This window comes from Phyllobates terribilis, unplaced genomic scaffold, assembly GCF_046119375.1.
Source record: "Phyllobates terribilis strain yellow unplaced genomic scaffold, ASM4611937v1 Scaffold_11__3_contigs__length_659146591, whole genome shotgun sequence".
NCBI classification, from domain to species: domain Eukaryota; kingdom Metazoa; phylum Chordata; class Amphibia; order Anura; family Dendrobatidae; genus Phyllobates; species Phyllobates terribilis.
Genome location: NW_027362771.1, coordinates 473,490,278 through 473,514,966, shown reverse-complemented (window position 1 = coordinate 473,514,966; position 24,689 = coordinate 473,490,278). Strand labels below are relative to the sequence as shown.

The 24,689-nt window shown below is 42.0% G+C and overlaps 1 protein-coding gene across 5 annotated transcripts in view; it reads right to left on the bottom strand.

Annotated features, from left to right (window-relative positions):
* Nucleotides 1-669: 669 nt before the first annotated feature.
* The window catches only part of ASB7 (ankyrin repeat and SOCS box containing 7), a 70,831-nt gene continuing 46,811 nt past the window's right edge, over nucleotides 670-24,689 (bottom strand). For all 5 annotated transcript variants that reach the window (XM_073653369.1, XM_073653367.1, XM_073653366.1 and 2 more), the window contains one exon: nucleotides 670-3,820. In XM_073653369.1, coding sequence (XP_073509470.1) covers nucleotides 3,681-3,820 — 140 coding nt within the window. In that variant the 3' untranslated portion in view covers nucleotides 670-3,680. The remainder of the gene's footprint in view (nucleotides 3,821-24,689) is intronic.

Here is a 24,689-nt window from a genome sequence, read left to right as displayed (position 1 = left end):
TAAAGGGGCTTCCAGGTATCAGAATATCTGCTATTAGTATTAGCCATGAATGTCAGGTCCGTGGGGGTCCCACTGTCACCACCACTGTGGATCAGTTTTTGGAAGGGACTTTTTCACTTTTACGAGTGTCACAGTTTCTTCAACTTTTACAGTTTTGAACGCAACAGACCTGCGTTCTTTATCAGAGCTCTGATAAAGAACGCAGGTCTGTTGTGTTCGAAACGCGTTGCTCCTTGTCCGGATATGTAAATTTGATTATGGAATCTGTTTTTAAAGAATACATTTTGAACTATTTATGAAACTGGAACTTCTCTTCCTTTTTTCCTTGGGAAAAGTTGAAATACCACCTATACCAAGTGTAGAAAGGGGGACGTAAAACATGAAGAGGCCGCAAGAGTCACATGAGATTCACAGCCCCTTCAAACAGTTGATTAGTAGGGGTAGGTGGTACCAGGAGTCAGATCACATCTATCTGAAATTAAGTCAACATTCTTATCCAAGACAACCCCTTTAATGCAATTCTGAACAGTTGATCATTTCAGTTACGTCATTGTGGTACCCCAATCTGCTTACCAGTATAAACCAACAACACCCATTATAAATTAATCACTTACCACTAAGCATTACACCCACAGAGTAAAAAAATAAATGTATACACAAAACTCACAATTCTTCAAAATGTGACTTTTATTAATTATGTATATAAATAAGACACCATAGCACCATACACATGAAAGAAAACAAAGTCACGGAGCAGAGGGAAAGAAAAAAAAATAAAGGTATGTTTAACTGCAAACATAATGCTGCCTAAAAGGGGTTAAAGAAAAATATATATTCATATATATATATTTCACAGCATGGTAATAAAAGAAAAAAGTATGACGTAACCAAGTTGCTTTGATCTGCTGCATCATTCATTTAAAAACGTTTTTGTCTTTTTTTTTTTTTTTTTAATAAAGAATTGTTTTCTAAATGGAAATAAATGATTTCCTGAAAAGGTGGTCCTGGATGTACAGGAACAGGAGGGTTCTGGAGGGGCTAATCCTTTGGCTACATTGGTATTTATGACTTAAAGGGTTATTCTGCAGTTATACTTTGCTTTCCTTACTCTGTATTGCTTTTAAGTGATCACATCCCTCTTCTCCATTCATTTACATGGCTGCTTTCAGTTTGGCAGGTTGTCTGTGCATACAGAGGCGTATCTGCACCCTCCTGCCTGATAAGTGACGCACGCGCTTACTTCTAAGTAATGACCACCTGAGACTCCTACAATGCACTGGTCTCTGGTTATCTCCTGCTCCCACTATAATGTTTCAGGGCCAAAAACACATTACGTAAAAAAGTGAATGGAGATGTAATTCTGTGCGTTCTTTTCTCTGTTGACTCCAGAAAAAACAAAAGCAAAGACATGAGTATATTCAAAAAGTAGCAAACAACCCAAAATGCTGAGAAAAACATAAAGATGGCTAAAATGATTGACATAATAGTAAATAAATAATAATAAAACATTGGGGTCCGCCATCAAATCCGTTTTACGTTTTTGGGTCTACAACCAAGTAGTTCAATGTTCAAGCACATAGATATGAACAGAGTCAGCCGAAATGTGAAGTTAGCTTGAATGGAGAAAGGAAACATCAAGGAAATGAAAGCAGTACAAGATAAGTAAAGCAAAAGTATATGTAGTTACGCAATGTGTTGTATCTATTTTATGCTATGAGGAAGTGTAAAATGAAGATTTCCTTTTGATGGAGTTTTCGAAGATTTCCCAGAGGGAGGAAATTAAATTGGCTGCAGAGGTCAAGTGGAAGACTGTGCATAATCGCTGCAGAGACGTAAACAGAGACCGCCGGGGAACATTTCAGCGGAGGAGATTGACCAGCGGGAGAGTTATCAGTTCAACACTGGTTGGCTTGTTATTTACAGTGAACCTGACAGCTGAATTAGACGCTGGCTGCGTTACTGCAGCCGTGTATGTTTTCTCTGAAATATAATTTTAAAAGATCCCAGGGCAGCATGCATCTCGGATGACTAGTCTAAAAGACTGGTGCCTGGCAGCTTCGACCCAGTCCCCCTCTCTCCGTATACACAGACATAAAGGAACAGACTAGAGATGGTGCACAGAGTCAGTAATCTGTGGTCACCGGACAGGAGTAAAGTAAACCGCCTCCTACCTTCCAGTATCCATAGCTCTTCTTTTGATTAGTCAGCCTGGCGTGGCGTGGTGTCCCATGTCTGACCAGTCAGTGTAGTGTTGGGGCAAGAAGAAGCCATCAGTAACTGGTTTCTTGGACTAGTCATTAAAGAGGCATGCTCCCGACCATCTATGCTTACCCTAAAATGCCACAGAATTTCAGAATAAAACCCAATTGGCTAAAATAATTCAGCCGGTGTTGGCTACATTTTGAATGTGGTTCAGGCAGCGTGAATCAGCTGTAATATTTCCCTTCAAACTCTGAAAACTCCTTCAAGCTGGTAGATCACTGAAGGCGATATGTTATTCGGCAGGCAACTAACATCTGTTCCCACCTATAACATAAAGGATACGCCTATGGAGGAAAGAAATTATTTAACAGGCTTAAAAATGGCTGGATAGGGAGGAAAGTGGGAGTCCGGTATACATTAATGTGGATCTGTTACCAGGTTTGATTAACTGAATACATTATTAAGAAGATAGCTTAGACCTGATGAGGCTGGTGTATGTACTTTGATATTTCCTGGTAGAATGGAAGCATAATCCTGAAATTAAAATAAGGATTTTATGATACTGGTTAGAGCTGGATTGAAAAAAATTGTCATTTTAATATTAGGCAGGAAATATTTGAAAAACATTACATCGCTTTTCTGACATGGATTTTTAAAGAATGTATAACAGACTCATCAGGTCTAAGGGTGCTGTCACACTGCGATCTTTGCCTCGTGTCGGGACATGCGCCCAAACGCCCTACAAAAAGGGATTCGGGCGTATGCGCCTACTGAAGGTGGACAATCAAGACACAATCTACTACATCTTGGTGTTCGCCTCCAGTAGGCGTATACGCCTGAAAATGATGCATGACAGAGCACACGGCTTATTAAGATATAGTTTTTATTGGAAAATCTGGTGATAGATCCACTTTCAGGTGTCAGCCGAAGACACCAAACCCACCATACTCATAGATGTGTGCACAATTGAAGATTAAACAAGTTTTGCATTATGTTTCCATCGCCTACACACAAGACAGGCAGCCGGTCGGTCAGTGTCCGTTCACTAGTGCCATCATTAGTGATTAAACAATTCAGCTAAAATAAAAGTTACTGCCTTAGATGTATGTAAACAGTAAGGAAAAAGGGGAACCCAGATTGGGAGAGAGGGGGATAAAGTGGTACCATTGTACCCAAATTTGCACTGTGTCAAGTAGGAAAGGGGAAAAAATAAATTAAAGAAGAGTTTATTAAAAGCTTATAAGGTAATTATTCATGTGAAACTGAAAGCATGGACCTCAAAACCTGAACCCCAAAGTGTTAAGACTTTCTGGGTCACTTTTTATTAAGGGAAATGATAAAAACAAAATTGTATACCCGCCTTCTGACTCCGTCCCACATCAGAAATTGCATAGGATATACTTGTGCAAGACAATAGCCTAACCCACATTTGGAATAGTGACACTTAGCATTACTCTTTTTCTACTGCACACCCACACTTAGATGTCATCAAATTTGTGTTTTAGGTAGTCCTTCATAACCCTGGCAATGGGGAGCTCATCCAGTAGCTTGAGGTTCTGTAGTCCAATACAGTAGCGAATTTTAATACGGCATAAATCCTGCAAATATCGGGGCTGTCCTGCAAAAGAGGAAAAATAGCAATAGGTTAGATGGTCAATTTGTTCTAGTTAAACAAAATAAATAAATTGACCAATTTAAAAAATAACAAAAAGAAATGTAATCACAGACTGCTGCTCCAGAGCTGCACCCCTGACTGGCTGCAATGGTGAAGTCACAACTACAGTATGTCATCGCTGCAGCCAATCACTGAGCTAAGCAGTGATACTGATTTAGACTGCACAAGATGGATGTGCCCAGTGATTGGTTGCAGGGGTCACATGCTGTAGCCGTCATGTCACCTTTACCTCTGCAGTCTGTCTGAAAAGACTTGTGGTAGCAATAAAGAGGCAGTGTGGGAGCAGCGGTCAGTGAGTTTTATTATTTTGAAACTGGATATGCAAAACACAAACAAAAGAATAAAACTTAAAAAAAAATTTGGAAAACCACTTTAAACAGAGGGGAAAAGAAATGAACACAAGAAGTCCTTATGATGATCAACAGCATTAATATGCTCTCGGAACAGTATGTAATACCAAGTCACTAGTGAAGGAACAGCACAACGATTCCAGGAAAAGAGCCATAATGTTCACTTACCTTCAACGTCAGTGTGCAGGGGTAACATATGGCATGAGGCCGAGACCGGCAGCAGATCTATTGTGCCTACAAATAGTATAATATAAGCCATAAGGGGCACTTGCATTGCTACAGATGTTCCCTGCTGGGTGCAATAGGCCATATTTCATGGTCCATATACATGTATATATGCCTATTAGGCTGGAAGTTGGGGTCAGAAGATGCTCAGTGCATTGCAGTCTGTATATGGCGGTCTGAACCAAGTCTTAAAGCCTTACTTCAGTAATTTGTGTGTGCAAGTGTCATGAGGTAGTAGCCTATACTCAAAACTAATCTTATCAACATACAGACGACATATGTAAAAAAGCATTTAGGGTATGTGCACACTTGTGCTGTGTGTAATCCGCAGTGGCCAGATGTTAGAGCATAGTGGAGGGGATTTCAAGAAATCCCATGTCCACTGTGCGTCTCTGTGCTCCTGCGGATCACCCGCGGAGACGGACATGTGGCGCGTCTTCACAGACCGCAGGATGTCAATTTCTCTTGTGGAGACTTTAGTCTTCGCAAGAGAAATTCTATCAGTGTAATGTATAGGATGCGGTGAATCCGCATGGTTCAATGAACACATGCGGATTCACCTGCGTGTAGCGCTTTGGGCGCAGCATAAAGTATACTGCATTCAAGGCGCTGCCAAAAAGGATCGTGTGCACATACCTTTACACTCCTTAGGTGGTTCCAAAAACAACTGCACCACCTTTATCAGGAAAAAATCTAATACTTTCATTGTGTCTTCAATCCATTCTGCATCCAACATAGAAAACAAGAACCTGAGCAAACCGCAGTTTGGAATGGGTTACAAAATAATTTCTGTGGTTCAATGTTTCAAATGAACCACATTGAGAGACATAATTTCCAAAAGAAGACATGGAATAGAGATGAATCTTCTCAGCAGTCTGGCCTGCCAATAGTACAGGCACAATGTAGCAATAGCCCATCCAGAAAGTCACAGGACATCCAAAGAACTTCACGTCTCTGCAGCCTCAAGGTCAGCGCTCGTAACTCCAATATGAGAAGCACAGAGCAAAGTGGGACTCATGAGAAAGTAGAAAAACTCAGCACTGCTGTCCAGGAGTAACACCAGTGCTTTTCTCACGTTTGCAAAAACATAACTAGATCCTCAGGATAGAACTCTACAGAAAGGTCTTAACTAGGATCCTCATACAGGTCCCATCATATACAAGAACAAAAGGACCAATCCTGTGCCGATGCTTCTCTGGTCCCCCGCCAGTTTCTGTTCGGCCTTCTCCATTTATGACGTGTCGTCACGACATGTGGCCTTTGTAAGTAATCACTGGCCACATTGACCACAGTGGCATCCACAGAACAGGCCAGTGATTAATCACAGCGGTAATGTGCCAACACACCATGTCATTACTAAAGCCAGGTATACAGAGACAGTAAGATGTCCAGGGATGACTGGTTTCTATAAAAACTTACCATACAAATCGAGATGATCTTGAATCTAAGCAGAAAACTAATGTGTAATAGTTCTGTTCATCCAATAACTGGCTCAGAATTACGCAAATATGGACGAGAACACTTGACACTGGTTGATGGGTAATAAGTCAACTTTTGTCAACAGGTAGGAAACAAAAAAATACTACAGTAATAGAGGATATATAGTATTATAAAGAAGCTAGATTGATGTCCCTGCCACATAGCCAATGTTAATCAAGGGCGGAGCTTCACTGTCAAGACTTGAGGATTAAGAATTTATTACTATAATTTTTAGGAGCCAATTAGACCACTCCAGATCATTATATCTGTCAGTAGCTAAGGAATAACATCCATAAGCATAAAAATGCTAGAAGGAAATATCTAGGTGCAATGGCTACCTGACTCCTGGTATTAGTTCTGCCCTGCTATAAGAAGGCCTTGTTCCTTGCCATAAAGGTGCAACTTTTTACCTGGTGTAAATGTTAAGGTCCTCTTGGATCTGGCACAATTTAGCTTTTGTTCCTGCATCTCTCTGTTCTTAAGATATAACCCCCTATTTCCTGTATGTAACGTTAGTTTTATTAGCCAAAGGGGCGTTCTACTCAAGAGGATTGCGCCCACTTAACTAGTAAGACTAGAATTTACATACAGCAAAGATGGAGCCAGGAATGGAGAAACGGAACGGAGAGGTGCAGAAACGGAACGGAGAGGTGCAGTAACGGAACGGAGAGGTGCAGTAACGGAACGGAGAGGTGCAGTAACGGAACGGAGAGGTGCAGAAACGGAACGGAGAGGTGCAGAAACGGAACGGAGAGGTGCAGAAACGGAACGGAGAGGTGCAGAAACGGAACGGAGAGGTGCAGAAACAAAAGAAAAATTACGCCAGATTCTGGAAAACAGCTGCATTTATTAGGTCAGATAATTGATCAATAAATAAAAAAGTAAAATTGAAAAAAGAAATCAATTATAATATTTTTTCAATATATAAATTGCATTTATGGAAAGTAACAGGTTCCCTTTAAGATACTTATGTACCACATCAGTAAGTAGAATTTCTCACTTTCTGCAGTAGATTCTGACCCTCACTGTGGAGTCAGTATACACCATCAACTACACACCAGGAAAGCTATGACTTTAGGAAGATTCATGTCACAGTCTCTGACAATAGTTCTTAATCCAAAGATTCCTGATAATATCACCAGACCATTGCGCAATCTCGCTCTGAACAAACCTTATCCCTCCCATTCTAAATTGGTAAACACTTGAGAGCATTTTCCAGGAATAAGTCGCTTCTTCCAGTCTCAAGCCTTTATATTACAGCCAAAAGACAAAGTCCTGAGCAGTGCGAGGTTCCCCAGAAGCTGTGTCAGGAGCACTTAGTCATTCTTGGTTGAAGATGAATGAAATCAAATTCAAGAAAACCAGTAACAGGAGGAAAGGTCACTGGTAACTCCCAGTGCTGATGAATTGCTGTCGCTGACTCACTACGAAAGATGACAAAAAATAGTCTGTGCTCCTTAATAGTCAAAAATTTTCACTGAACTAATAACATTGTATATTGCAAATGAACTGACACACTTCGTCAGCAAAATCCCAGAACTTTCCAGATATTACAGATATAAATTAGCGCACTCATAAGATGAAGGAAACCCTCGCAAATACCATCCAGGAGAGGTAGTTATCCTATAAGTTGATCTCTGACCCCATGACAAGCCTTGCAATATGACCAGAGACAAATACCAGGACAAAAACTCATCTACAGAGGACCTATTTCGGGGTGTTTTCCCCTCATCAGTGTAGAACAAGATCAGTGTCATGCCCATAAGGCAACATAGAGGAATTAGGATGCTATACTCAGCTGGGGAACCAATACTTCCCCTAGATATTATAATTACCTATTTATATGCAAGATCATAAAAGTTGGATTAAAAGCAAACACAACAGATGCCTTTTTAACCCCTTAAGCCCTGCGGGTGGTTTGCACGTTAATGACCGGGCCAATTTTTACAATTCTGACCACTGTCACTTTATGAGGTAATTACTCTGGAACGCTTCAACGGATCCCCCTGATTCTGAGATTGTTTTTTCGTGACATATTGTACTTCATGATTGTGGAAAAATTTCTTCGATATCACTTGCGTTTATTTGTGAAAAAAACAGAAATTTGGCAAAAATTTGGAAAATTTTGCAATTTTCAAAATTTGAATTTTTAAGCCCTGAAATCAGAGCGATATGTCACACAAAAGAGTTAATAAATAACATTTCCCACATGTCTACTTTACATCAGCACAATTTTGGAACCAAAATTTTTTTTTGTTAGGGAGCTATAAGGGTTAAAAGTTGACCAGCGATTTCTCATTTTTCCAACAAAATTTACAAAACCATTTTTTTTAGGGACCACATCACATTTGAAGTCACTTGGAGAGGTCTTTTTGACAGAAAATACCCAAAAGTGACACCATTCTAAAAACTGCACCCCTCAAGGTGCTCAAAACCACATTCAAGAACTTTATTAACCCTTCAGGTGCTTCACAGGAATTTTTTGAATGTGGAAGAAAAAAATGAACATTTAACTTTTTTCACAAAAATGTTACTTTAGACCCAATTTTTTTTATTTTCACAGGGGTAACAAGAAAAAATGGACCCCAAAATTTGTTGTGCAATTTCCCCTGGGCACGCAGATACCCAATATTTGGGGAAAAAACACTGTTTGGGCGCACGGCAGGGCTCGGAAGGGAAGGAGCGCCATTTGACTTTTTGATTGTAAAATTTGCTTGAATAATTAGCGGACGCCATATTGTGTTTGGAGAGCCCCTGTGTGCCCAAACTTTGGAGCTCCCCCACAAGTGACCCCATTTTGGAAACTAGACCCCCCAAGGCACCTTTCTAGATGCATAGGGAGCACTTGGAACCCCCAGGTGCTTCACAAATTGATTCGTAAAAATGAAAAAGTGAAAAAAAAAACACTTTTTCATTTTTATGAATCAATTTGTAAAACACCTGGGGTTCCAAGTGCTCACTATGCATCTAGATAGGTGCCTTGGGGGGTCTAGTTTCCAAAATGGGGTCACTTGTGGGGGAGCTCCAATGTTTGGGCACACAGGGGCTCTCCAAACGCAACATGGCGTCCGCTAACAATTTGAGCCGATTTTCCATTCAATTTGTTAGCGGACACCATGTCGCGTTTGGAGAGCCCGTGATGTGCCTAAACAGTGGAGCTCCCCCACAAGTGTCCCCATTTTGGAAACTATACCCCTCAAGGATTTTATTAAGGTGTATAGTGAACATTTTGAACCCAGAGGTACGGCACAGAATTTGTTTACATTAGGTCATCATATTGAATAAGTTGTCATTATTCTTGAGCGCAAGTGCTCGCTACTTGAGTTTGCATCGGGTACTCAGGTATGCACCATGTACAGCGTGTGCTCGAGTGACATGCTCGAGTCCCTGCTCCGCATGTTTCACGGTTATTAGACACCCAAAAAAAAACATGCGGGGATCGCTCGTGCATGGCAGGCAATCCCCGTAAAGTTTTTTGGCCGCGAAGCATATGGGGCAGAGACTCGAGCATGTCACTCAAATACCCACGATACTCAATGCATACCAGAGCACCCGATGCAAACTCAAGTAGCGAGCACTTGCTCTCAACACTAGTCGCCATATCGTCATCTTTTTTTCTTACTTTTGAAAAAAATCCCAACCCCAGCCCTAGCCCCAGCACAACCCTAGCCCCAGCACAACCCTAGCCCCAGCACAACCCTAGCCCCAGCACAACCCTAGCCCCAGCACAACCCTAGCCCCAGCACAACCCTAGCCCCAGCCCAAGAGTTTATTTTTGACGCCGTTACTTGTGCGGTATAAGTGATTAGACGACTTTATTCTTCGGGTCGGTGTGATTACAGCAATGCCAGAATCAAATGGGGTTTTTATGACTGACAGCTGTCACACACTAAAAGACGCATTTTTTGTAAAATCTAGTTTTTGCATCGCCATATTTTGAGAGCTATAATTTTTCCAGATTTTGGCAGACAGTCATGTGACGGCTCGTTTTTTGCGGGATGACTTGACGTTGTTATTGGTGCCATTTTCAGGCACGTGACATTTTTTGATCGCTTCCTATTCCGATTTTTGGGAGGCAGAATAAACAAAAACCAACAATTCAGGAATTGTTTTTTTTTTTTTTTTTTTTTTTTTAATTCTGTTCCGCGTGTGGTAAAATTGATGAGGTATCTTTATTTTTCGGGTCAGTACGTTTACAGCGGTACCACATTTGTATCATTTTTCTATGTTTTGGCGCTTATACACAATAAAAGCTATTTTATAGAAAAAAATATTTTTTAGCATAGCTTTATTCTGAGAGCTATAACTTTTTTATTTTTCGGCTGATGGAGCTATATGGCGGCTTGTTTTTTGCAGGACGAGATGACGTTTTCAGCGGTACCATTTTTATTTATATGCGTCTTTTTGATCGCGTGTTATTCCACTTTTTGTTTGGCGGTATGGTGATAAAGCATTGTTTTTTGCTTCGTTTTTTTTTTTTTTTTTTTTTTACCGTGTTCACTGAAGGGGTTAACTAGTGGGACAGTTTTATAGGTCAGGTTGTTCCGGACGCGGCGATACCAAATATGTGTACTTTTATTGTTGTTGTTTTTTTTTTTTTTTATAATAATATTTATTGATGGGTACATTATATTTTTTTTTTTGGTGTATTATTTTTTTTATTTTTTTATAATATTTTTGCACATTTTTTTTTTTTTCCACTTTCACACAGTTTATACACTTTCTCCCACTCTGGGACTTTCACTTTTTTTTTTCTGATCGCCTGCATGGCACAGGAATGAAGCACCATCCCTATGCCATGAAGGCTGTCAGAAGTGCACAGTGTGAAGATTGCTTGGAGATGCACTGCGCATGCCCAAGCAATCTTCCTGCTCTCTGGTGACCCGGATGTTGTCATGACGACATCAGGTCGTCATGGCAACACCCGGGAAGCCTTTGCAGACTGCGCTGGAAGCCGGAAGAGGAGGTGAGTATCGCCGATCACCTCCCCTTGCCCCCGCAATGCCGCGATTGACTTCGATCGCAGCATCGCGGGGGTTAATGTGCTGGGAGCGGTGCAGGACCGCTCCCTGCACATAGTACCGGGTGTCAGCTGTGACAATCAGCTGACACCCGGCGGCGATCGCGCCCGCACAGCCTGTGCGCGCGCGCGATCGCCATGACGTACTAATACGGGTCTGGCTCTTAAGTCCCAGGGCACAGACGCGTATTAGTACGTCAGATGTTATTAAGGGGTTAAATAACAGAAAGCCCATTGTTTCAATGGGGATTGTCGTAGAGAAAAATTGTAAAATCCATAAAGACATCTCCAGAGACGGGATATATCACCCTCCCATTTAACATATGGGATGAATTATAACTGTGCAAGTGAGAAAGAGCTGACACTTCAACCTCCATTGAAGTAAGACCTCCTGCAGTGAAAACGGGGATTAGACCTACAGGTAATTGTGTTTCCAGAGGCTCGTCCTGATAGAACTATGGAGGTCATCCTTCTTATCCTTACAGGGACAGGAAACACGCGAGAGGTTAAAAGACCTCTCCCACCCACACACTTTAGTGTTTTTCCTGTCCCTGTAAGGACAGACACGAGAGAAGACATCAGAAAACAGAAGAGCCTCAGAAGCGAGGTTACCTTGTCGGTCTCAGGAGGGGGGATTCCAAGTGCGGTGAAATTGCAAAAAAGTGCAATTCCACAGTTGTTCTTTGGGTTGTTTTTTTTTAACCATGTTCACTAAATGCTAAAACTGACCTGCCATTATTATTCTCCAGATTATTCTGAGTTTGTGGACACCAAAAATGTATAGGTTCTTTTTTTTATTTAAGTGGTAAAAAAAATCCAAAGTTTGTTAAAAAAAAAAAAAAGCGCTATTTTCCGAGACCTGTAGCGTCTCCATTTCTCGGAATCTGGGGCCAGGTGAGGACTTATTTTTTGAGTGCCGATCTGATGATTTTAATGATACCGTTTTGGGGTAGATCCGATGTTTTGATCGCCTGATCTTGCATTTTATTGCACTGTTGCTACGACCAAAAAAACATAATTCTGGCATTTTGAGTTTTTTTTCTCGTTACGCCGTTTACCGATCAGATTAATTATTTTTAAATACTGATAGATCGGGCGATTCTGAACGCGGTGATACCAAATATGTGTATATTTGATTTTTTTTTTTTTATTGTTCTATTTTGAATGGGGCGAAGGGGGGGGGGGGGGGAGTTACACTGTTATATATTTTTAAAAAATGTTTTTTTTTTTACTTTTTGCATGCTTTAATAGTCTCCATGGAAGACTAGAAGCTGCAATTATCTGATTGCCTCCGCTAAACACGGATCAGATCACCGGTGTGCAGCAGAAATGCTCAATGGCTATGAGCGCCGACGGCTGAGCGGTGCTCATAGCAATCTGACAATGGAAACCACAGGGGTCTCCTGCAGACCCCGGGTTGTCATGCCAACCTGTCATGACAACTCATCAGCGACCCGCGGTCATGTGACACGGGCACAGATAGGCGGGCTTAACAATGTGATTCCGGTAAGCGTGAGTTTAATGCCGCTGTCAGAGACTTACAGCAACATTTAACTAGTTAACAGCCGCGGGTGGATCGTAATTCCACCCATGGCTGCTAGGGGCACATGACGGCTGTACAGATCAGCTGTCATGTGTCCGGAAAGGTGCGGGCTCAGCGCCGGAGCCCGCATCAAAGGGAGGGACCCAACATGTGTCTTAATAATATGGTACATGTCAGAAAGGGGTTAAACCCTTATTAAACCCTGCTTGAAGAAAGTCTAATATTTTAGGAATATCTGGGCGGGACATATATATTATATATATATATTATATATATATATATATATATATATATATATATATATATATATATATATATATATATATATATATATATATATATATATATATATATATATATATATATATATATATATATATATATATATATATATATATATAGATAGATATAGAAGAACTGCCACACTCCGAACAGAATTTCTTCCAAATTTTGTTGTAAATGGCCAAGGTGACTGGCTTTCTGCTCGCCAGAATTGTAGATATCACCTGATCTGAAAGGCCCTGGGAGTCGCCCCCCTACGCCATTGGCATCATTTTCTCCTTGATCCTGACCCTGAACCAAAAAGGGGAGCTCTACCCCTACTGCCTTTGTGGTAACTCCATCTACCTGACTTCCCCTTTCCCCGATATTCCAGCCTCTGGGAGGGGCAAGGTCTCTGAAAGGGCTGACATTTTCTGACTCTATCCTCTGGAAAATCTTTCTTTTTGTCCGTGGCTTTCTCTAAAATTTCATCTAATACTGGCCCCAAATACTCTTAACCCAGAAAAAGGAATGGAGCAGAGCTTGTTCTTGGACTGGTTATCTCCCGACCAGGTCTTCATCCAAATAGTTTGACGGGCTGCATTAGATAAAGAGTTATTCCTAGCCGCAAATCTAACAGATTCTGCGGAAGCATCCACCATGAATCCTGTGGTTAACTTCATCAATGGGGTGGACCCTAAGATGTCTTAGTTCTTCAATTCTCCTCCAGTTGATCGATCCCCAGGTACATGGATCTAGCAACTGAAGTAGTGGCTATATTAGTTTTCATTATTACCACTACATTATTACTACTTTGATGCTTCCAAAACTCTTTTTAGAAGACCATCGGCTTCCCTGTCCATGGGTTCCTTGAGGCTTGAAGAATCCTCAAAGGGAATTAAGGTCTTCTTGACTACTATGGCCATCGGTATGTGAATCTTTGGAATCTCTTCCCAGGTCTTTATATCTTCTGGTTCGAATGGTAGGCGAATCCTAAAGTCAAGACGTATCACCAGTCTTTTTTAGGCATCTTCCCATTCTTCCAGAATCATGGCTCGAATGTGGTTTTCCACCGGGAAGACTCTGTCTCTGGGATCTCAGGCCTCCAAACATTTCAACTTGGACCGACTGAAATTTATGGGCTTCCTCCACCTGCATAGTGCATCTGACAGCTCGTAGAAGCTCATCTGTGTCATCCGAGAAGAAGAGATACCTCTTACCCTCTTCCGGGGGTTGCGAAATTACCTTCCCTTCCTCATCCTGATCTGAACCAAGGGAGTGTATGTCCTCTGAACTCAGTTCCATCTCCCATCTTGGTCTCTTAGCCCAGGGACCTGGTTGAGAAATATGTGCGGGCATGAGACTAGAGATAGAATCTTGAACCTCCTCTCTGGTCATGGGTCTCATGTCAGATAGGAAAGTAGCCTGCTCATCCCTAATGATCTTAGAGGTGCAACCCTCAGATAACTGCTTCTCACATGTCGGTTAATTTTACACTGCAAATGACAAATTTTCTGATTTTCCCTGAGGCCTTGCCTGCCCTTTTGGGTGTAGGTAATAGTGTAGCAGAGGCTCCCCTGTCCTAATATACAAACAACAGGGAAGATACTCAATATAGAGTAACCTATGTAGTGAGCAATTCTACTTGAAATACTCACAATCACCGTGGACAGTTCAATAGGGGCATCTGTACGTCCTGTATCCTCCATACTGATGATTATGTCAGCGCTGCCCCAATAGACAATGGTAATCCTTTTATATTACCTTGTCTTCATCGTTGATAGTCTTTGCGTAACTCCCTAGTACGCACGCCGGGTCTGGAAGTCTGCACTGCCACGCACTCCAGTCACGTCACCGGAAGTGCATCTCACACCGGAAGTGCATCTCACATCCGTCGCGAACGCTCACCAAGGACGAGCAGCTCGTCGCTGGCAGAAACCCCCACTTGGAGGGAAGTAGCTCGAAGACCAGGAGCTCCCCCCGCTCGACGAATGGTATGTGGCTGAGGGACCCTCCTTCAGGGAGTGTCAGGCCGGACCGCTTGATAGGGGGAAGGAGAGTCCGACAAGGTAACCTCGCTTCTGAGGCTCTTCTGTCTTCTTCTCTCGTGTCTGTCCTTACAGGGACAGGAAAAACACTATGGGGTGTGGGTGGGAGGGGTCTTTTAACCGCTCGTGTATTTCCTGTCCCTTTAAGGATAAGAAGGACGACCTCCATGATGCAGTCAGGAGGGACGTCCTGAAAAGGTAATTACAGCAGAAATCTGCTGAGAGCCAGCCACCAAGTCTAGGATTCGTATACTCAGAGGCAGAGAAGTACAAAGAGCTTCCTTTGTTCAAAGGAATCTCAGACACACTGGAGCCAATGGTCAGTGATTAATATTGGTGTTTGCATCAATCCGTTATTTAAGGAAAATATATTTTCAGCGTTGTGGCGAAGTGATGAACATAACGCATACACATCACCGTAAGACCATCCTAATGCCTCCAACTTAATATCGGACAGATGGATGATGAAATCCACGCCATGTTCCATCTCTATAGAAAGGTAAAATCGCGATAGGAAACATGACTACAATATCTCCAGCCTGGGACCTCCAAGGTCAAAGATATCCTGAAAGTTGGGGATCTCAATCTTGTAAAGACCTAGAACATCCCACAACCAGCCCCCCATATGAGATCACCAAAGGGAGGTATGTGGACATAACCTTGATCTAAGTTTGAGTTTTTGTCTGTTTTCCTAAAAAGGAAAAAGGAGTGCTTCTATCTGCTAAGCTCTGAGCTATTTCCGTGACATAGATTTAGTACTTTTCTTTTGTTATCCCTTTTATTTCATGTGATTGTATATACTGGCTTGTTTTGTTACCATTTTCTAACATATTTGTGTGTATATATATATATATATATATATATTTATATATATATATTTTTTTTATAAACACTGACTACCTTTGCGGATTAAATATATAGAATTGAATAGCACAGTTCGTCTTGCTCTGTAAACAGTACCGCTGAAGCATTAGGCTACCTGTAACGAGTGTCCAATCTCCCCCCCCCCCCCCCCATGTGCTGTAAATAGAGGTGTATATGTAGCACCCCGAGGGCTCGGCAGCTACAGGGGTATTGCACCTCAAACCAGAGGTGTGATATTCCACTCCCGGGTAAGGATGGAGTGTGGACCAGGACTCGGTAGGCTGCATGCACCACACACACCCCATTTCCGAGGGACAGCTCAACGGTGCTCCCACAGAAGTGCAGGCACGATAGCTTCTGTCCCAGGCTGGAGTGGGGAGGGGGAGGAAAACCCAGTGGTGTAGGAGCAGATAGGGGTGGGTCTCTGGGCATAGGTAGGAGCCCATTGGTTGCTAGTCACATGGGCTCATGGCTAGAGGGAGGTATAAAAGGTGGGCACCATCTTAGATAGAGGAGTCTGTTCAGGGAGAAGGGAAGTCTGTGCAGTCTGAGGAGGAGTGACAAGGAGCAGAGCTGCTGCATGGGCTCTGCTCCCCAGGCAGGCCTTGTCAGGAGGCTGGGGCCTGAGAGAGAGAGAAGAAGGAACAGAAAGGAAAGTAAGAAAGGAACAAGAACATCAAGAAAGGCCCAGAGACACGAGGACAGAGTGAACCCTAAGGACCCAGGAGATTGCGGGTGACGGGTTGGCAGAGCAGGATACCGGAACCCAAATTGGTGGAGGCAACAGATTCCTCAGCCAAGGACCGGAGGTTGTGACCACATCTTGGTGCGACCCCTCACTACTTCCACCAGGAAAGCATACCACATAGGGTCAGGGAAATCGGAGATAGGTTTCGCCAAGAGAAGGCCCGAGGGAGCTGGACAAAGGTGGGTCACTGGTGAGGACGGCCAGAGAAGGGAAGAGAAGGGAGCCCTGTGCCACGCTCTGGAATTGCCTGGGAGTTGGTCGAGCCCCTTGCCTGGTGGACGCAGCACGGCTTGGGCAGTCATCGCCTGCAGGATTGACACGAATAACAACTGTGAGTAAAGCATTGGAAACTGCAACCCCACGTCGCTGTTTCATCGCCGCACCAGCACCATCAGTACGGGGACGCTCACACCATCACTCCCATCATCCACACTAGCTGCCCTGAGGCAGTCCCCACTGACCGCAATCCACGGGTGGCGTAGTCGGACATTTGTCACATTACTAAGACTGCCACTGGTTTGACCGCCCTGGGCACGGACCGGGTCACAGCCACGGAGGACTACAACCCCCAGCGACCCGGCTCCGGGTATCCCCTGCACAGCACAGGCCCAGGGGGCGTGTCATATATACACCATATGCGCACTGTGAGCTCCCCAATAGCTGGCCCAGTAGGGAAAACATCCACTGCCTCGGCCGTCACTTGTCAGGCAATTGCGTAATTGTCCTGATGATTGGATGCAGTGGGGTTGCGTCTCCCTGACAGGGATTGTCTGTTTTACCTGCAGCTGTACAAGATCATATTTAGGAATATTCCAGATTGCCAATCTGGAAATGAAGTGTAATTGCATCGGTTGCATCAATTTGCTTTTTTTACACCAATATATTTGCCAGGTTTTATAAATGCCCCACTTATGTTGTTTTCATTTAATTTTTACTTGGAATGATAGCAAACGTTCAATTTACAACATGATATATGAGTAAGTATGAATAATAGTTTACTAATGTTTTTTAGTGATTTTTTTGTAGTCTGCTGTCTGTCCGCGCCAACAACACACCAACCTAAATTACCATACGAAAGAGATTAAGAAAGAAGTGGAATTATATCCTTGGTATCTAGGAAAAGAAGCAGCAGCAAGTAACTATCTTTTGGGCAAAACTTTGCCTGACAACTTGACCATGAACATTACAAGGATTTATGAATTGTTTTCAGCAAGAAGTATGAGGTCACTTGTGCAGTTTCTCAGCCTCACAAATATGCAGACTGATCAGCAGAATAGGATCATGTATACCATAGCAGGTGCCACTGGAACACTTCCCATGGGTGACCATTCCTTGGCTGGCACCAAACATTTCTGGAAAGCTGTGTGGCTGGGATTTCCTGCAGAGACACAGAGCCCCCATGAAAATTAACAAGCAAAACATCTTCCACTTAGAGGGGCCTCAATGCTTATAAATGGGGCAATCCCATTTACTCGCAGGCAGAATACGGCTGGACATCTGGCAGCATTCGGGAACCATGTGGGTCCTCTCAATCCTGATCACATGGCTGCATTATGTCCGCACACAGATGTGTTCACGTTTCTCTATTGTGATGGAGAATGTAATGTAATCTGTGACAAATTAACTTCAGGACCCGCATTCATGTCTCCGTACACTGCAGGACTAACAACATCTGGGCTGGGGGGCGGGATGAAGTATACAGGAGTCGTGTGTCTCTAACACTGTTCCTCAAAATTATTTCTTGATATGGTCTTTTCGGCACAGACAAACAAACAGTTCTCCTCTTATGACCTTATACTAATACAGCAAAATCATGTGAAGAAATTCCTTGAAAATTTCTAGTATCAAAATTACTAGGGGCAAAGCAGGGGAATAATTGAGCAGCTCAAGCGTGGGCCAGAGATCCATCCAACCTTTGTATTCTGCCCATGGGAAGTCCAGCAGGCTCCAATGACAGCCCAAAGGGCTCTTAAAGGCACTCTTCAGGGTAAACTAAGAGAGTATGCATTGAATTTTGACCAATTTGCTCTTTAATTCCCCAACGAGGTGAGTGGTAGTAAAGGGACCAGAAATCTGCTCATCATCCTCCCTTATTAGAACTAAAGACTTGTCAAAAAATATGATTAAAGGGCGCATGCTTGACCTCCACTCCATGCAGACAGAGCTCTGAAAAGTCCTGTACTCAAAACGCCAAGCTTTCTACACTGTCTACATAAGATAGGGTATCGCCATGATGTAAAATGTCCTAAGTGTAGGATTGATTATGCGCATTTGAAGTGGAATTGTAGACAGATAGGCCCATTTGGGAAAGAAGTCATCTCCTTGATAGAAAGGGTGTATGGAGTGAAACTATTAACAGACCTACGTATATGTATATTGGGATTACTTGAAGATGGAGTGGATCTCGACTTGCCCCTATTCATAGGTCTCTCTTGTATCTTATTTCAAGCACGTAAACTTCTTGTAAATCATTGGTTAGACACACAACCTCCATCTATTGAAGAACTACAGCGAAAGTTAAACAATATACTCTGGTTGGAAAGAGGAGTCATTGTAAACACAACTCGATTGGCAAATTTGAAAAGATATGGAGAACTTGGCTTGACACTCCTGGGCTACCCACGAGTCTACTAATTAGAGATTGTATATATTCTATGTTATTTCCTAATTGTTAGTCCTTTTCTTCCGCTCCCTCTCCTCCCCCTCCCACCAAGATGAGTTTTATTCTCCTTTTTTCTACAACTGCAGTGAAAATGAAAATAGAAGTTGTGATGTTTTATAATATGGAATTATTAGATCATACATGATAATTGAAGATGAAAAATTTGTATTTGGAGTTTTCAATAAAAATGATTTGATTAAAAAAAAAAAAAAAAAGAACTACCGCAAATACTAAGCATGGGTGGGGGTCCCAGCAGTAAGACCCCCGGAGATCAGGAAATGATTCCCTATGTAGGGAACAACTTCAAATCTTGGTACAAACCCTTTGAGGAGCGGGCCATATTTTTAGCCTCTGAGGCGTGGTACAGGGCTTGTAAACAGGGTACATGGGGAACCCAAGATGCAGTTTGTATAATAGGCTTTCCTTTTTAGTAAAAATAAAACATACATGAAAGTTAGAGGACGTATAAAGCTTTCTGTTTGACTCTTTATTTACAATGTGTAAATGGAACAAGGTGAATTTAGTGTTGTACTTCAAATACTCCACTAATGTATGATTTGGGGGTCTGATCCCCAGGACCTCCGCTGATCAGATGAATAAAGAGCACAAAGGGCCGTATAGTTCATCCAGTTTCATCTGTAAGTGTGGCCGAGCCAAGTATGGGGTAAGCTGCAGTACACGGTGCAGCCACCTTTACAGACAAGTCTTTCCTAAGAATAGGTCTTTACAGTCTTCTTGGAAAACTTCTAAGTCCAGAACTTTTTTTTTTCCAAGAACTGCTTCACTCCATAATACAAGGAAATCCCATATAAACAGATCTGCAGGTGAAATGTTAACCAATTACTTTAAAAGGGGTATTCCCATCTCCAAGATCCTATCCCAATATGTAGTGGGTGTAATAATAATACCATTAGCAATACCTCCAACTACAAAATAGTTCTTCAGATTCACTATGTCACTTATCCCATGTGAAGGGCATTGCAGTAGCTTAGGTATCCATGGTTACGACCACTCATAGTGACAGTTAGTTAGTTGTTAGTGAAAATTTCAAAAAAACTGACCAGCACTTCCAAACAGAAAAAGACAAGTGTGAACAGGTGCAAGCTAAGAGAGACACTCTATATAACTAACAAATTAAAGCTGCACTCTGAAACGCTATAATATGTAAACATTGAATATATGAAATTGGAACTGCATTACTGCTGTACAAACCATGTTAAAAAATGAAGGTACTTATAAATTGGCCAATTCTTGTGAGCCCAACCAGCCAGCGAGAAGGCGTAGGCCTTTATTGGGATCCTAAATCTAATATGATGACTCTCCTATGCTAAAAGCCTACAAAAGAGAGTGGCTCTCTTAGCTTGCACCTGTTCACACTTGTTTTCTACAGAACTAATGCGGTTCCATTTCACATATTCAATGTTTACATATAGAGTTTCAGGCTATGTCCCCAAGTAGCAGATTCGATGCAGAGCGTTTTTGCCTCTCTCTAGCAGAAAAAAGCGCATGCAGATATACATGCAGATATACATGCGTTTTTTCTGCCAGAGAGAAGCGTTTTTTACAAGCAGTTTTCCAAGCGATTTTGAGCATCACTTGGAAAAGTGCTAGACAAGTTGGTCACACTACATTGTGTTCCAAATTATTATGCAAATAATATTTTCTCAGATTTTCCCAAATTACCTATATGAATTGCAGTCATTGTAATTTTCCAGTCAAATAACTATTAGAGTACAATTGAAAGGTTTTTGTACAAACTGCCTATGATAACAGTATATTTAAAAAAAAATAAAACACTCAAACTGCTCTCAAAATGCATGTTCCAAATTATTATGCACAGCAGAGTTTTCAACCTTTTCATTTTAATAAAGAACAAAAAAATGGTCATTTTTGAAATTATAAGCATCAGCAGGTTATTATAAACTGATAATGCCCCTTCTCATGCTGCACATAACACATCTGCATCTCTGGCTGCTATGGGCATAAAAGGGGACAAACTTATGGTGTGACCCGATTGCTCCCCTGACCTCAACCCCATTGAGAACCTCTGGAGCATCACCAGAAGGAGTGTCTATGATGGCGGGAGGCAGTTCACATCTAAGCAACAGCTCTGGGAGGGTATTCTGTCCTCATGCAAAACAATTGAAGCAGAAACCATCCAAAACCTGACAAATTCAATGGACGAGAGAGTTCAGAAGCTCCTTTTGAACAAGGGGTCCTATGTGCAAATGTAACATCACCTAGAATAAAGTTTTGAGTTGAAAACTGTTTGATTTCAGTTTGTAATAACCTGCTAATGCTTATAATTTCAAAAATGACCATTTTTTTTGTTCTTTATTAAAATGAAAAGGTTGAAAACTCTGCTGTGCATAATAATTTGGAACATGCATTTTGAGTGCAGTTTGAGGTTTTTTTTTTTTTTTTTAAATATACTGTTAACATAGGCAGTTTGTACAAAAACCTTTCAATTGTACTCTAATAGTTATTTGACTGGAAAATTACAATGACTGCAATTCATATAGGTAATTTGGGAAAATCTGAGAAAATATTATTTGCATAATAATTTGGAACACCGTGTATATAAATCCATGCAACCGGCATGGATTTATAATGTGTGAACAACTGATGGTTTAAATGCAGCATCTATAGTAAAAAAAAAAAAAAAAAAAAAAAAAGAGAATTAAAATGTTAATAAAAAAAAAAAACCCTGTATACTCACCTCTCCGGTCTCCTCCAGTCTGCTCCCGGCGGCATCCACTCTCCTCGGCGTCCCGCAGTGTACTGTCAGGACCTGCGCTGACGTCATTTAGTCAGCTGATGGTCACGAGACCATCACCTGACCGTCGACGTCAGCGACCATCAGGTGACTAAATGACGTCACCGCAGGTCCTGACACTACACTGCGGGACGCCAAGGAGAGAGGACGTGGGCGGGAGCAGACCGGGGGCCGCTGGAGAGGTGAATATACAGGTTTTGTTTAATTTTAGCTTTTTTATTTCTTTTTTTCACCGCGTGGTAGCCGGGATGAAGAGGAGTTGTAGTCTCCTCTTCATCCCGGGTACCACACGCACCGCGATTACGCTGCAAATTCGCGGCCATTTAATTTAATTGAAACGCAGCAAATCCACATATACCTGCGGGTTTGCTGAGCTTCAATGTTCCTCAATGGCCACGAATTTGCAGCGTATTCGCGGTAGAAATAGTCATGCTGCGTTTTGCAACGCAATGCGAATTTGGCACACAAATTAGCGCATCATGTGCACAGCACATCCGAATTCACATTGCTTTGCATGGCCGACTGTTTTACAAGCGTTTTCGCAGCCGTAAACACTACAAAAACGCTACGTGGGCACATGGCCTCAGAGTGCAGCTTTAATTTGTTAGTGTTCTTAACCATGGATACCTAAGCTACTGCAATACCCTGCACATGCCGTAAGCGACACAGCAAATAAGAAGAATTAGCTCATAATATAATTATCACACCTACTACATATTGGGAAATGGGAATACCCCTTTAAGGTAAAATTCATTGGTAAACATTACACCTGCACCCCTTTAAATCGTCCTATGTAAGAAGATTTTTGAATGACAGAAAGTAGCAATTCCTGCCAAACGTCAATAGAGCACAATACTCATTTTCCTTTAATCAACATCTGAAGCCCCCTTCCCTTTGCTCCATACACAAGATATTCTCATATCAAAGAGACAGAGGAATGCTCCCATGGTAATGGTGTCCAGTCCGGCTCATTCAAGGACATTCACATATAACATTAATTTGGCAAGCAAAATCGTAATTTTGCACATCATTAGGAGAAAAAAACAAACATTTAACCCCTTAACAACATTTGACGTACTAATACGCGTCTGTGCCCTGGGACTTAAGAGCCAGACCCGTATTAGTACGTCATGACGATCGCGCGCGCACACAGGCTGTGCGGGCGCGATCGCCGCCGGGTGTCAGCTGATTGTCACAGCTGACACCCGATACTATGTGCAGGGAGCGGTCCTGCACCGCTCCCAGCACATTAACCCCAGCGATGCTGCGATCGAAGTCGATCGCAGCATTGCGGTGGCAAGGGGAGGTGATCGCAGATACTCACCTCCTCTTCCGGCTTCCAGCGCTGACTGAAGTGGCTTCCAGGATGTTGCCATGACGACCCGATGTCGTCTTGACAACATCCGGGTCACCAGACAGCAGGAAGATTTTTTGGACATGCGCAGTGCATCTCCAAACAATCTTCTCCCTGTCCAGCGCTGACAGCCTGCATGACACAGGGATGGTGCTGCATTCCTGTGCCATGCAGGCGATCAGAGAAAAAAAAGTGAAAGTCCCACAGTGGGACAAAGTAATAAAGTATTAAAACTATCAGAAAGTGAAAAAAAAAATGTAAAAAAAATTGTAAAAATATTAAAAAAAAAAATAATCCACCAAAAATAAAAATATAATGTACCCATCAATAAATATTATTATAAAAAACAAACAAAAAAAAACAATAAAAGTACACATATTTGGTATCGCCGCATCCGGAACAACCTGACCTATAAAACTGTCCCATTAGTTAACCCCTTCAGTGAACACGGTAAAAAAAAAAAAAAACGAAGCAAAAAACAATGCTTTATCACCATACCGCCAAACAAAAAATGGAATAACACGCGATCAAAAAGACAAATATAAATAAAAATGGTACAACTGAAAACGGCATCTCGTCCCGCAAAAAACAAGCCGCCATATAGCTCAATCAGCCAAAAAATAAAAAAGTTATAGCTCTCAGAATAAAGCTATGCTAAAAAATATTTTTTTCTATAAAATTGCTTTTATTATGTAAAAGTGCAAAACATAGAAATACGATATAAATGTGGTACCGCTGTAAACGTACTGACCCGAAGAATAAAGCTGCCTTATCAATTTTACGATACGCGGAACAGAATAAAAAAAATAAAAAACAATTCATGAATTGTTGGTTTTTGGTTTATTCTGCCTCCCAAAAATTGGAATAGAAAGCGATCAAAAAATGTAACGTGCCAGAAAATGGCACCAATAACGTCAACTCATCCCGCAAAAAACGAGCCGTCACATGACTGTCTGCCAAAATCTGGAAAAATTATAGCTCTCAAAATATGGCGATACAAAAACTAGATTTTACAAAAAATGCGTCTTTTAGTGTGTGACAGCTGTCAGTCATAAAAACCCCATATGATTCTGGTATCGCTGTAGTCTCACCGTCCCGAAGAATAAGGTCGTCTAATCACTTATACCGCATGAGGAACGGCGTAAAAAATAAACTCTCAGGTTAGGGTTGTGCTACGGTTAGGGCTGGGGTTGGGATTTTTTTCAAAAGTAAGAAAAAAAAATGACGATATGGCGACTAGTGTTGAGCGCAAGTGCTCGCTACTTGAGTTTGCATCGGGTGCTCTGGTATGCATTGAGTATCGTGGGTATTTGAGTGACATGCTCGAGTCTCCGCCCCATATGCTTCACGGCCCAAAAAACTTTGCGGGGATTGCCTGCCATGCACGAGCGATCCCCGCATGTTTTTTTTGGGGTGTCTAATAACCGTGAAACATACGGGCGGGGACTCGAGCATGTCACTCGAGCACACGCAGTACATGGT